At 37.4% G+C, this 13,807-nt stretch overlaps 2 protein-coding genes across 2 annotated transcripts; both read left to right on the top strand.

The window, feature by feature from the left end:
* Positions 1-542: 542 nt before the first annotated feature.
* LOC139867960 (lysine-specific histone demethylase 1 homolog 3) lies at positions 543-8,809 on the top strand. Its single transcript, XM_071856303.1, has 8 exons — positions 543-2,357; positions 2,440-2,581; positions 2,942-4,948; positions 5,044-5,137; positions 5,710-6,101; positions 6,749-7,471; positions 7,771-7,845; positions 8,431-8,809. Exons 1-8 carry the CDS (start codon positions 907-909, stop codon positions 8,503-8,505), a joined length of 4,959 nt encoding a protein of 1,652 aa, XP_071712404.1. The 5' UTR covers positions 543-906; the 3' UTR covers positions 8,506-8,809.
* A 2,052-nt stretch (positions 8,810-10,861) lies between these two features.
* On the top strand, positions 10,862-13,067 carry LOC139866118 (V-type proton ATPase 16 kDa proteolipid subunit). The gene is made up of 3 exons (XM_071854256.1): positions 10,862-11,018; positions 11,587-11,872; positions 12,607-13,067. The coding sequence occupies exons 1-3, from the start codon at positions 10,940-10,942 to the stop codon at positions 12,737-12,739; spliced, it is 498 nt and encodes a 165-aa protein (XP_071710357.1). The 5' UTR covers positions 10,862-10,939; the 3' UTR covers positions 12,740-13,067.
* Positions 13,068-13,807: the final 740 nt, after the last annotated feature.

The following is a 13,807-nucleotide window of genomic DNA, read 5'->3' on the forward strand; positions in this document are numbered from 1 at the left end:
TCGGAGAACTACTTGAAGACACATTCAACCACCCAAGCACCGTCGTTTTAGTGGTGGCTGGAAAAATGTCGGAGCTCCGATCCGGTGCCCCGTGCGAAGAAGAACGGAAGATGGTGGTGATTCTGACCAAGTGATGGTTGCCAATTGTTTATGATCCTTGAAAATTGTTACTGTAAATACTTGACTTCAAATATGCAGATGGTTGATGGGATTTTATTTAATGGGTTTTGAAGGTTGCCAATTGTTTATGAAACTAAAAGAAAGGATAAGTTAATTTATTTAAATAAAAATAGAAAGTCCAAAATACCCTCATGTGCTTCGCACATGGGATGAGATAACAGAGAAATGGAACGGAAAATAGACGGAAGGACGACAAACGTTATTTTTTGAAAGTTTAGTGACGACCCAAGCAAATAAAAAAGTTTAAGGACGACGTCAGTGATTTGAATACAAGTTCAAGGACGACGGGAGTAATTTTGTCGTATATATGCGAACGACCTCAAGTTTATTTCTTTGAAATACCCATTTGCATTTTTTCAATTAAAATTCAATAATTAATATTTTAATTTCTTAATAGCTACCAACGCAGTGTGCGTTTGCTTTTGGGCGACCTAATTCTATCATATCAAAGAAGATAGTTGTATGTATAGGTCAATTCGCGCTACTTTGGTACACCCTTTATCTACAGGTTTGATTGCTGCTCTTTTAGTGAAGTAATTATACAAATTGTTGCTTTTTGTGGTTGTGTTTATGTATGTATGTATAGGTTATGTATATGCTACATATAATGCAGAAGTGTTGAATCTATAGGGATTTTGATTGTGAGGTAGTTGTGATTTTTTGAATTAAGTTTTTATTTTTATGGTGTATGAGTGTTGGATTAGTGGTATTTGAATAATTTGAAAAATGGAATGTGATGGTAATAAAAGTGGATCAAATCAAGAATTGTTGGAAATTGGGGATGATATGGAAATTGGGATAGGGTTTGATGTGAAAACTAGGGTTGAGAAAATGGATGTGGAGAAATTGGGGAAGAAGAAAAGATCTTCCGAGATTAAACCCGGTTTCGATTCGAATGATGATGAACCGATTGGATCAATGTTTAAGGTTAAAAGTAGAAAAAACCCTAAAAAAGTTAAGATCGAAAGTGATGGTGATGGGACTTTAGAGCAGGACTTAGGGGGTATGGATGATACATTGGCTTCGTTTAGGAAGAAATTGAAAGGCCCAAAAAAGGAGGCTAGGGTTAGCGTAACAAAAGTTAACGATTTAGATACAAATGTGAAGAATCCAGATTTGAATGTGGTTAAAGAGCCGAATGCTTCTGAAGATGTAATTGTTACGAGTGTTAATATGGGGTCGAAAGTTAGTGTTAAAGAGAAAAAGAAGAGGGTTAAAAGTAAATCGGTGAAAAATAAGGGTTTGGGCGATAATTTGACCCATAATGAGAAAGATGATCAATTAGAAGACTCGTTATCGGTTTTTCTTCTAAAAGCACAATCTGGTTCGAATCAGAAATCGAAAAAGATTACAAAACGTAAACAGATAAAGGTAACTGAAACTTGTAATGATGTAGTTGAACATAAGGATTATGATTTAGTGCACGAATTTGATGTTACTCCACCTTTAGAAGTTGAGGTTGAAAAAGACGAAAAATCAGCAAACCATCTTAGTAATGATCCTACTGCAAATAATGTTTTAGAGGATGATATGAAACGTTCGTCTTCTGTAACAGAAAATTTGACCCAGGTCAAAAAGGTGGAAAGTGATGATGAGCCAGTTATAGGTCAATCCGAAAACTTGAATAAGGATCCAAACCCTGATGGTGGGGTCGTTGTGGACCAGTTTTTAAACGGGTCACGTACTACTCAACCCAATGACTGTGATAGCCCAGACCATGACATTATTTCATTTTCATCACAAAAGGAGAACACATCAGCACAAAACGGTAAATTATCTCCGGTGTCATCAAACGGGCCCGATAAATATGCTGCAGAGGAGGGTCCACGTGAAGCTTCCACAAGTGATACCGATTCTATGCCTGATCCCGAAACTAAGTCGGTTAAGAAATCAGCTGACAAACGTGTGGTGCGACTGGCTAAAAGGCATAGACATGATGACATGGCGTACGAGGGGGATGCTGATTGGAACACGCTGATTCACGAACAGAGTTTTTTGCAAACTAAAACAAAAGGAAAATTTGATTTTTCGCAAGCTATTGGTATAGATGCTGAAAGTGGAGAGGCTGCAGCTGTTTCAGTTGGACTGAAAGCTCGTGGTGCAGGTCCCGTTGAGAAGATGAAGTTTAAGGAATTACTCAAGCGTAAAGGCGGGCTTCAAGAATACATTGAGTGCAGGTGTGTTTCTGTAAATTGATTTTTAAAATAATTCCTTTATAAAGGTACAATCTTTTTAGTAAACTTGTTACGTGTTCTGCAGGAATCATATTTTACATCTTTGGAATAAGGATGTTACTCGCTTATTACCGCTGTCAGAATGCGGGATATCGAATACTGCTGATGTGGACGAACATCCTCAAGCTTCTGTGATTAGGGAGATCTACTCTTTTCTTGATCATTATGTAAGTTTCGCAAAATTAAAATACGTTTTCATTTTATTTATAGGAGAGAATAAAGATAATTGAGTTTGTTTTGTTTTTATACATGAAAGAGATATCGAGTTTGTTACAAATAAATGTTTGGAATTCAAATCTGTTGTTGAAATCTCCAATCAATGGTTGTTGATTTGATTTAAAGAGAGACAATTAGGACATCATAATCCAAATCAATGATGGAAAATCCTAGTTATGAACTCATCTAAAGATCGATATTCAATATTTTTAACAAAATATGACATAATTACGACTTTCCTTTTACATATATAAAAAATAAAAAAGATATTGGCAAGTTTTTTTTTTGTTATTAACACGTTAATTTGACAGGGTTATATAAACTTTGGAGTTGCGATTGAAAAAGAGATATCTGAAGCTGGTGTAAAGCCGAATTTCAGAATTTCGGGAGAAGGAAACGATGCTCGAAAATCGGGAGCGCCAGTTACTGATGTGGATGACGGAGTTTCGTTTATACTCGGTAAAACCAAAAACGACGATGTCGTGACAGACGAAATCAGTGCAGCAACCGAAAATTTGGATGTGACTATTAAAAACGATACGAATGTGGATGTGTTCGATTCACCTTTGGAAGAAAAGAATTGCGTTAGCGAAAAGTTACCTACTCAAGTAGAGGTTTCAGTTAATCAAAACGAGCCGAATGTGTGTATGCAGTGTAATGATGATTCAGTAACAAGAAATAAAATCATTATAATTGGAGCGGGTCCCGCTGGATTAACCGCAGCCCGACACTTGCAGCGTCAGGGTTTCCATGTAACGATATTAGAGTCGCGTGATAGAGTCGGGGGTCGGGTTTTTACGGACCGTTCGTCACTTTCGGTGCCGGTTGATCTTGGTGCTAGCATTATAACAGGTGTTGAAGCTGATGTCACTTCTCAAAGAAGACCCGACCCGTCTTCGTTGATTTGTGCACAATTGGGTCTCGAATTGACTGTTTTGAATAGTGACTGTCCTCTTTATGATACTGTCACGGGTCAAAAAGTTCCTCCCGAGTTGGATGAAGCTGTCGAGGTTGAATACAACGGGCTACTTGATGACATGCAGTTGGTTGTGGCCCAAAAGGGTGATCGAGCAACGCAAATGTCTCTTGAAGAGGGTTTAGAATACGGGCTAAAGATCCGACGGGTCGGATCCGATGACCCAAAAGATGAGATTTTGAACCCGCTCGAAAGGAGAGTTATGGATTGGCATCTTGCCCATTTGGAATACGGTTGTGCTGCTTCATTGCAACAAGTATCGCTTCCGTATTGGAATCAAGATGATATTTACGGAGGATTTGGTGGGGCCCACTGCATGATTAAAGGTGGTTACGGTGCTATCGTTGATTCTCTTAAAAACGGACTTCATATTCACCTAAACCATAACGTTACCGAGGTTTGTTACGAATCAAAAAACAAAGTTAAAGTTTTTACCGAAAACGGGAAGGAGTTCACCGGAGATGCGGTTTTGATCACACTCCCACTCGGGTGTCTAAAAGCGGAAACCATAAAGTTTTCTCCATCGTTACCCATGTGGAAATATTCGTCCATCCAACGACTCGGTTTCGGTGTGCTCAACAAAGTCGTTCTCGAATTTCCCGAAGTATTTTGGGACGACTCGGTTGATTATTTCGGAGCTACTGCAGAAGAAACCGATCAACGAGGTTGGTGCTTTATGTTTTGGAACGTCAAGAAAACCGTCAACGCACCCGTTCTTATAGCGTTAGTGGTCGGGAAAGCAGCTATTAACGACCAAGATTTAAGCCCGTCTGATCATGTGAATCACGCGTTAGTTGTTCTCCGCAAGCTTTTCGGGGAAGATGTAGTACGTGATCCCGTTGCATCGGTGGTTACAGATTGGGGACGGGACCCGTTTAGTTACGGTGCTTACTCATATGTTGCTGTTGGTGCAACTGGTGAAGATTATGACATATTGGGTCGACCCGTAAACAACTGTTTATTTTTTGCTGGTGAAGCCACGTGTAAGGAGCATCCGGATACCGTTGGTGGGGCCATGATGAGTGGGATGAGGGAAGCGGTTCGTATCGTCGATATTTTAACTACTGGAAATGATTTTACAGCAGAAGTAGAAGCCATTGCTGCTGCAAAACGGCATTCGGATACTGAAAGGGGTGAATATAGGGATATTGTTAGACGACTCGATGCGATTGAGATCACGAGTGTTCGTAAACATTCATTGTTACGGGACATGTTTTTGAATGCGAAAACTCGATCAGGAAGGTTGCATCTTGCTAAAGAGCTGTTGAATCTTCCTCCTGATGTTCTTAGATCGTTTGCGGGGACGAAAGACGGGCTTGGTGTTCTTAATTCGTGGATACTGGTAGGTCCCGAATTAAAGAATTTGAAAGTTTGTTGGAAAATTGGAACTTTTGTATTCGAATTGTTTTACGAACTTGTTATGTTGTGTTGTAACAGGATTCGATGGGGAAAAACGGTACTCAACTGTTACGTCATTGTGTTCGTCTTCTTGTGATTGTATCTACAGATCTACTGGCAGTTCGTCTTTCTGGTATTTCATGTTGCTAAATGTTTATCTATAACGGGTTATGTGGCTGATGGCACCTGCGGGTAACGTGCACGGATCCTTAATATCCGCGACCTGCCCGTGAATTATTATTTTTAACCGTCGGTGCCCGTTTACCCGTCAACGGGTAAATTATTCCGCCCGTAAACTGCAGATACTCACGACCCACGGGTAAATCCTTGGGTATAAAACATATACATTTTAACTTATCCGTTCCCAAAGATATCTATGACCCACGGGTAAACCCGCAAATAATTAAGAATATACATTGAAAATATATGCATGTAATTAAAATTCTATGCGGGTTAACAGGTATACCACGGGGTTTTCAAATGGGTATCACGGATTCACGGGTTGGATTTCACCCGTCGCGGGTATTATATATCCATCACTCGCGACCCGTCGACGGGTACAAAATTTTACTCGACCCGTACCCACGGGTAAGCTTTTATGAACCTTTAGCTGTTCCTCACGGGTACGGATACCCGCGGGTCGCTGGTTTTTTCTGCCCATTGCCATCATTAGTTTCCCTAATATATATAAAATAATGAATGTAGGTATTGGGAAAACTGTGAAAGAGAAGGTCTGTGTTCATACAAGCCGAGATATACGTGCTATTGCGAGCCAGCTTGTTAGTGTTTGGGTCGAGCTTTTCCGAAAAGAGAAAGCGTCTAATGGCGGTTTGAAGTTACTGAGGCAATCGAGTGCTGTAGATACTTCTAGAAACAAAGCTTTACGGAAGCCTCCACTTCGTGCTAATTCACACAATCGAAATAGGAACGGTGCATCTGTAACGAAACCTGAAAACAAACCGTCGAGTTCTCAAAGTTCAGCAGGAAAGCAAATTTGTAAAGACGAAAATAACGAAGAGTTACCGTTGACTGAAGAGGAACAAGCTGCTTTTGATGTTGCAGAAGCCGCTCGTGCTGCCGCTATCGCAGCTGCCGAGGTGTGTTTCGGATTTCTTTTAGTTTTAAATTTTATATATTTTTCTCTCTTACTTATTACTCATGACATATGAATGAGTCGTTCATAATTAAAGATAGTTTCTTTATATACACAGGGTTTGGTGCATCCGACATCTTTAGTGCCTCTAGTTAAAGATTAGTTGGTTATATTAAGTTTAGGACTAGTTTTGTAAAAGCGGAACATGATATACCAAAATGATCATTAAAGAGAACATTTGATGATCTTGCACAATTAAACGGTTACGTGTTCAATTTTGTTCAAAAATGGGAACCACCTGATAAGCGTCCACGTCAGCCTCTTTTAAGACCAAAAGGGAACATAAAATAGAATATGCAACCCTTTTATAGTGCCAATTAGTACATATAACCTTTTATTGTGAAAACTATAAAATGTAACCTTTTTAATTATGCAAGATTATTTTCAAATGTCATGTTCCGATTGTATTTAATTTGCCCTCAAGTTTGATAAATCGGCAAAGGAATTGTTTGTGGGTCAACTCTACCAGATACACTCATGTTTAGACGTATTAAAAATGATTCATTCTAATCTTACCTTTGTTGACCCGTTACCCAACTTTCCAGATGTACCCATCTTGCCAACTTTACTGAAACATGTGATTTTTTGCAGGCGTATGCATCATCTGGGGCCAAGTGCAACACATCATTGCACCTTCCAAAAATACCATCTTTTAACAAGTTTGCGAGACGGGAGCAATACGCACAAATGGATGATTCCGAGTTCCGAAAGAGATGGCCCGGTGGAGTTACAGGGCGGCAAGATTGCGTGTCTGAAATCGATTCTAGAAACTGTAGAGTAAGGGAGTGGTCGGTTGACTTTCCTGCTGCCGGAGTCAACCTCGAGAGTTCAAAGATGTCGGTGGACAATCAGTCACAGCGGACCCACTCAAATGAAAACGCAGGCCCGTTGAGTTACAAAGAGCAGTCGGCTGAAAGTGCAGGTGTTGACAGCAGCATATTTACAAAAGCATGGGTTGATAGTGCGGGTACAGAAGGGTTAAAAGACCATAGTGCCATTGATAGATGGCAATCGCAAGCGGCTGCTGCTGATTCCGATTTTTATAGTAGGATGCATCTAATGGATGAAGAGGATTCAAATGTGAACCTAAAACCGTTATCGGGTCGCAAACATGATGGTCTGGCTCGACCCAATGAGAGCTCGGCTTCTCAAGTTACTGTTAACCGGGAGTTGGTCGGGAACCAACCTCGAGGAGTTGATAAGATTAAGCAAGCTGTTGTTGATTACGTGGCTTCACTTCTTATGCCTCTTTATAAGGCAAGAAAAATCGACAAAGACAGTTACAAGAACATAATGAAGAAAACAGCCACAAAGGTCACCCCATCTCTCTCTCTCTCTCTCTCTCTCTCTCTCTCTCTCTCTCTCTCTCTCTCTCCCTCTCCCTCTCTCTCTCTCTCTCTCTCTCTCTCTCTCTCTCTCTCTCCCTTTTAGTTGTTAGTTGGTCTTTGTTGTTAGTCCTTTTCCGTTGGTCGTTAGTCAGCAAGTTAGTTGGTCTTTGGTTCTTTTGATTCTAAACAGAAGGACGATTTTTTGAACTTATAATGAAGCTGAAGTCAAGCCCATAAATTTGGGGACCTCTATCTTTTCATGACATTTCATTGGTTAAATTTCAGGTCATGGTACATGCTACGGATGCAGAGAAATCAATGGCTGTTTATGAGTTTCTTGATTTAAAGCGCAAAAACAGGGTGTGTATTTCGGTGTCTTTTGCTTAACATAATCCAGTTCAAGTATTATCTTATAATATTTTCATATATGTGATTTCCTAGTTGCATGGACACACTGCTATAAGTTATAGTGTTCGTCTGTTTCACCTATTGCAATTATTATTTTATATTTTATATTATTATCTAAAAAGTGCCAAATTCTGCTTTATTAAAAAACGCTTTGAAAGTGTATATATTATGTATCTTTACTAGAATTTCGACTCAACTGCTGAAACGGGTTCAGTGGGTTATTAGTAGCCTCTGACATAATTAAGTGTCTTAAACATCCTAAATTGTTCTTAAAAGACACTCGGATAAATAGTGCTTCAATATCTTCCCTAATCATATCTAATATTTTTCTAACGACAACTCTAAGGGCTGTCGTTAACATGCATAAATATATTGTACATAGCTGTTAAAATTGACTTTTTGGTGACGGCTATTTTAATGTAATAGATTTTTTAAGCACCTTAACGACAACCCTTAGGGTTTTGCTTGTACTAAGTTGGTTCAGATTTATATATCCTATTAACAATCGCTTGATTTTACCTTCCTTTATTTATGCAGATACGAGCATTTGTGGACATGTTGATCGAGAAGCATATGTCTACCAAGACCGATGCCAAATCTGGTTGTTCGTGAAGATCATCTCTTGGTCCACATCTTCAATGACGACGATAATCTAAATCTTTTGTTGGATTCTATGCTTTCAAAATCTGAAAAAATTTGAAGTGTGGCACAAGAGGTGTAAGCATCTTTTAGTTATAGATATATTCTAGCCTTTAGTCAACTTTTGTATGGGTTAGATTGACCCATCTCTGTCTTTTACAGAAGCAGTAGGAAAAAATTTCCTTTTATCTTTGATTAAATCTGTACAGGTTAGATTGACCTTGTCGCAACAAGATTATACAAGATGATTTTCTTTAAAAGAAACTTTCATTTTGTTTCTTGGTTTTATTTTTATTATGCAGTCATCTTTTTATACTAACTGCAGAAACCAATTATGTGCGTGTGTGTGTGTGTGTGTGTGTGTGTGTGTGTGTGTTAGGGTTGCAAATTGACTTGAGACTATTTTGGTCTCTTGTTTTGTTGCTTTTTTTCCCCTTGTTTATGCAGAAATGTATTGGCGTTGAGTATCATGAAGATGTTGGTTGTCAAAGAGTTACTATGAAGGTTTGTTTTCCTGTTGTGTTTATAATGAAATCATTAGAAATGTGGTATTAGTTTAGGTTTTCTTGAAGTACATTCTATGTTGGCTGCTATCTTAAGATATAGCCCAGTAGTTAGAGGGTGCTGATATCCTCTTAAGAGGTCTTAGGGTTCTGACCTTATTAGCAGAATATTTTGAGATGGCTAGGTAAGGGGTTGGAAACAATTACAAGATAACCTGGTTAGACTGTGTATATTTGAGAACTCGCATGAACAGAAAAACCCTTATCCGTTTACCGTTTTTACATTTTCAAGTTGTGATTGCTTATTGATATTGTAGAGCTTTTCCAGGGTAAATATTCTTTTGCAACCTGAAAAACGGTTTGAATAAGTAGGAGCTAGTTTAGAAATTATAGTTTATTGACCAAGACATCACGACGTGCAAGTACATCTTTCTATAGGTTATGAGTCTCTTGGTTTTTCGAGAGTTAAGTAGATGTAGACGGTTTTTAGACGGTAGTTCAAGTCGTGGGCATTGATTGTGATCTTAAGATTGTACTTTCGTTCTCCACTAGCATTCTACATTTCACGGTACACCACGTCTTGGTAAGATTGCATGTTTTGAGTATGTTTGTTTAATGTTTCAACGGATTTTGTCGTTGCATTGGTCATTGTGTCGGTTGTTGTGTTGGTCATTGTGTCGGTTGTTGTGTAGGTCGTGGTATGTTTTATATTCGTATACATGCCTTCTTCCGGGTGATTACCCTTTAGTGGTGTCCTGTGGTGTTGATTTGGTTAGCGGGTAGATTCTTTAGATTTTTGGAATGTAGTCTTTGCGCACTATATTATGTATGTTATATGTCTTATTGAGGTGCATTACTCTTATATGTGTCTAGTTAATTCTGTATAGTCGCATCTTCGTAGGCGCACATAACTCTTTCAGGTAAGGTATGTATCATTTGCCCTCCTTACTTCGTTTTTATGAGCATTTCTATTATTTATATTATTTATTGGCCGAAGGTTATTTGAAAGCAATCTCTCTGCTCTCGAGTAGAGGAGGGACGACCTTTTCTAGCCTCGTGGGCTATACCCGCGGGTGGAGTAGTGACTTCTATCTAATCTAGGGTACGGGAAATGATTGTCTACACTCTATCTCCCATACCTTACATTCCTGGGATTGGGTGGTGTTGTAGTCCAACTATTGTACTTGTTTAAGGCCCAATGCACTTTGAGTCGAGTTGTCAAATCGAGTTGTAAGGTCTTTTGATTGTTGTAATTCTTAGCTTCTTGATAGTCTTTTTATCTTTTATTACATCAATTTATAAACTTTTTTGTGTTAAAAATAACAATGCTAGGTCACCAACACTTCACAAGATACGGTGACTGATGAAATTAACCAATTATAGTTTACATTAGTTTACCCCTCTTTCTTTTATCTCCTTTTACTATTTGTCCAAAGATTTTTATGAATAAATTTTGATAAAAATTTTGTTGCTCAATTATTACTCTTATAAATAAATATCTTATAACTATGCACTGGTGTATATATTTTAAGAATTTTTTAATGACATTTTTTTAGAGCCATCGTTTACACTCATAAATTAATTATACATGCGGTTGGTCATCAGTTATATTGTGACATTTAATTAATTGTAGAACTGATTTATTAGGGAAATTTTTATAAATTTTGAAATCACAACATAAATGAATTTATCATTTATGTTATTTATGTTACTTGGCTAAAATATCTCAACCCCCATTTTAAAATCTACTCAATCATGACTCGCGGACCACGTGATACATCACAAACCAAGTCTGTACGACTTTGTATAAATACAACCATCTCTTCTTCGATCAAAGACTTTCGATATATCTGAAAAAAAATCAGTAAGATTCGATCAAAATTTTCTAGAGATTCACGATCATCATGTCTTCAACATTCTCCGGCGATGAAACGGCGCCGTTCTTCGGCTTTCTCGGTGCCGCAGCAGCCCTAGTTTTCTCCTGTAAGTAATCTAAATTCATCGATCTAAATCAATATCTATATCGTATTCAATCTCTTACATCGATCTATTCTCTTAGATTTTAGTCATTTCATGCAAATTAATTAGCTAATTCTTCATCTATCTTGACATGATCTGATTTTAAAACCTTCACTTTTAATTAAACACGATCTATGACGATACAGTATATACTTGCTTAATACCTATACAGCGGAATATGAATTTTTATTATTAAAATAGTGACTCGGCAATAGTAATATATTATGTTTGTTTGATGGATATGGTGATGTGTGAAAATTGTGAAAATGATAAAATTATTGTTAAATGAAAACTGCATAAATTAAATATTTGAAATGTTGAGTCTTAATTTTATGAGTTTCTGGATATATAATAATAAACTGCTTTATATACTTGTATAAATAGATATAGATATTTTAGGTTTCTGTCATTTGATGAGAAATATTCAGTTAATGTATCTTAATTGAATGATATTTGAAGTCCCTAACTTATAGATAAACACGATCCATTATTCAATATGTGTTTTATTCGTCATATGGTTCGTGTTATCGAGGTATGGGAGCGGCGTATGGGACAGCGAAGAGTGGTGTAGGAGTTGCATCGATGGGAGTGATGAGACCGGAATTAGTGATGAAGTCGATTGTGCCGGTGGTTATGGCTGGTGTGTTAGGTATTTATGGATTGATTATTGCCGTTATTATCAGTACCGGTATTAACCCGAAGGCGAAATCGTATTATTTGTTTGATGGATATGCTCATCTGTCTTCTGGTCTTGCTTGTGGTCTTGCTGGTCTTTCTGCTGGTATGGCTATTGGAATTGTTGGTGATGCTGGTGTTAGGTAAATTTCATTGATCCTGATATATCTCAAGATTTGTTTACAACTGTTTTTTTGGCAATCAAATTCGTAAATGTTCTGTAATAAATACGTAGTATCTATATCATATATGATATCATATCATATGACAATTAAATACGGAGTCAGATCTTACCAAATGCAATTAAGTAGTGATCTATTACTCATTCAACCTGGGAACTTATGAAGTTAAAGAGAAAAAAAGCAGTAATTTTTAGCTCCAGCCTAAAGAAAAGGCTCTATGAATTGATGATTGTCTTTATGTTAGATTGAGACAATAGTCACTGTATTTTGATGCTTCTTTTAACCTAAAAAAATGGAAATTGATAATGTATATCATGATATACTTTGGTTCTTGGTGGCTATCAGTTATAGTAGTGGAAAAATAATCACACAACCCTTTATCATGATATTTAAGTCACAAGATTTGGTTTTGGTTTTGGTTTGCATTGATTGATTTACTTTGTTGGTTCAAGCTTTGATACTGGTTAGGTTTTTTTCTTGAAATGTTGATACTATACTATTTCGGTAAACACAAATAGTTTTTTCTGCTGGTATCCAATATGTGGATATGCATGAAATAGCAAACTACATTGCTCATTAGGCATTCTAGCTACAAAACAATGAGATTCGAACAATTTTGATTCATTACACTTCCGATCTATCTAATTTGTTTCTTTTTCTAACCGTGAAATAATAATTTTTACTTTGTGTTTCAGAGCCAATGCGCAACAACCCAAACTTTTTGTTGGTATGATTCTCATTCTCATTTTCGCTGAAGCTCTGGCTCTGTATGGTCTTATTGTTGGCATCATTCTTTCTTCTCGAGCTGGTCAATCCCGAGCAGACTAGAACTGTCTTTGTGCTGAGGTGGCATGTCTTACTGCTATCAGTTAAGTGTATGATTAGTATTCTCTTTATGGTTGTGTCATTGTTGGTTGAGCTGCAGCCATGATTGATTCTTTGGTGGTAATAATACCATAGCCTGGACCGGTGGCCTATCCTTATGCACCTACAGTAGGTTGTAGACCAAGTTCTAGATTTCATCTACAATAAATCTCGTCTCTTTTAGCTTATATTATTTTTGTTATGTGTTTGATTTAGTGAATAATCTTCTCGGAGTGATACTTGATTATTTTTGTATTTGAAGATGTATTTCAGCTATTGGTATGTTCATTTATCTTGTGGCTGTAAACTCAGTTTTATCGTATATATTTGTATGGTAAGTGTCAGGGATTTCATAGAGAGATTTATAGGATATAATACGGAGTACCATAAAACTATACGAAATTCTTGGTTACGTTGAATATTAGGCTCATCTAATTGAAGCAACAACAACAAAACCCAATAGCACATGAGTGGTGTATGGGAGAGGTGAGATGTAGACAATCCTTCCTCTATCCGAGAAATAAAGACAAGTCATTTCTTCACACACTCTCAAGAATAGAGAAAGTCATCCCTCTCTTTATTTGACGGATAAAGAGATTGCTTCCGAGAGGACCTCCGGCCTTTAAATAGGAAAAAGTTTTTTTTTTTTTAAATAAAATAAAAATAATAATAGACGCCATAAAAATAAAATTTTGATGGATTTTAAAATTTCCATAGCTCATCTAATTAGGTACCAACTTAATCATCCAAGACCCTTTACTCATGAGTAATAAGTGGCATCTTAGTCAGCATTTGGATTGGAATTTCCACCCCAATCTTTCAAGCCCATCTACAGAGCTCTTCTTCGACTGTGAGCGACGACACTAGATCAGAGCCAAGTGAGACAATAAATGCGATAAAATTGCTTTATAACTACTCGAATTATAAGTTCATACCCAAGCAAGTATTTATTCTTTGATCGAATTACAACAATACCCTTTTACACTAGAGCACAAAGCGGGCAACAAAACCAAGTGGCCAACGCATTAAGCA

The sequence above is a fragment of the Rutidosis leptorrhynchoides genome, chromosome 9 (genome assembly GCF_046630445.1).
Source record: "Rutidosis leptorrhynchoides isolate AG116_Rl617_1_P2 chromosome 9, CSIRO_AGI_Rlap_v1, whole genome shotgun sequence".
Lineage (NCBI taxonomy): Eukaryota > Viridiplantae > Streptophyta > Magnoliopsida > Asterales > Asteraceae > Rutidosis > Rutidosis leptorrhynchoides.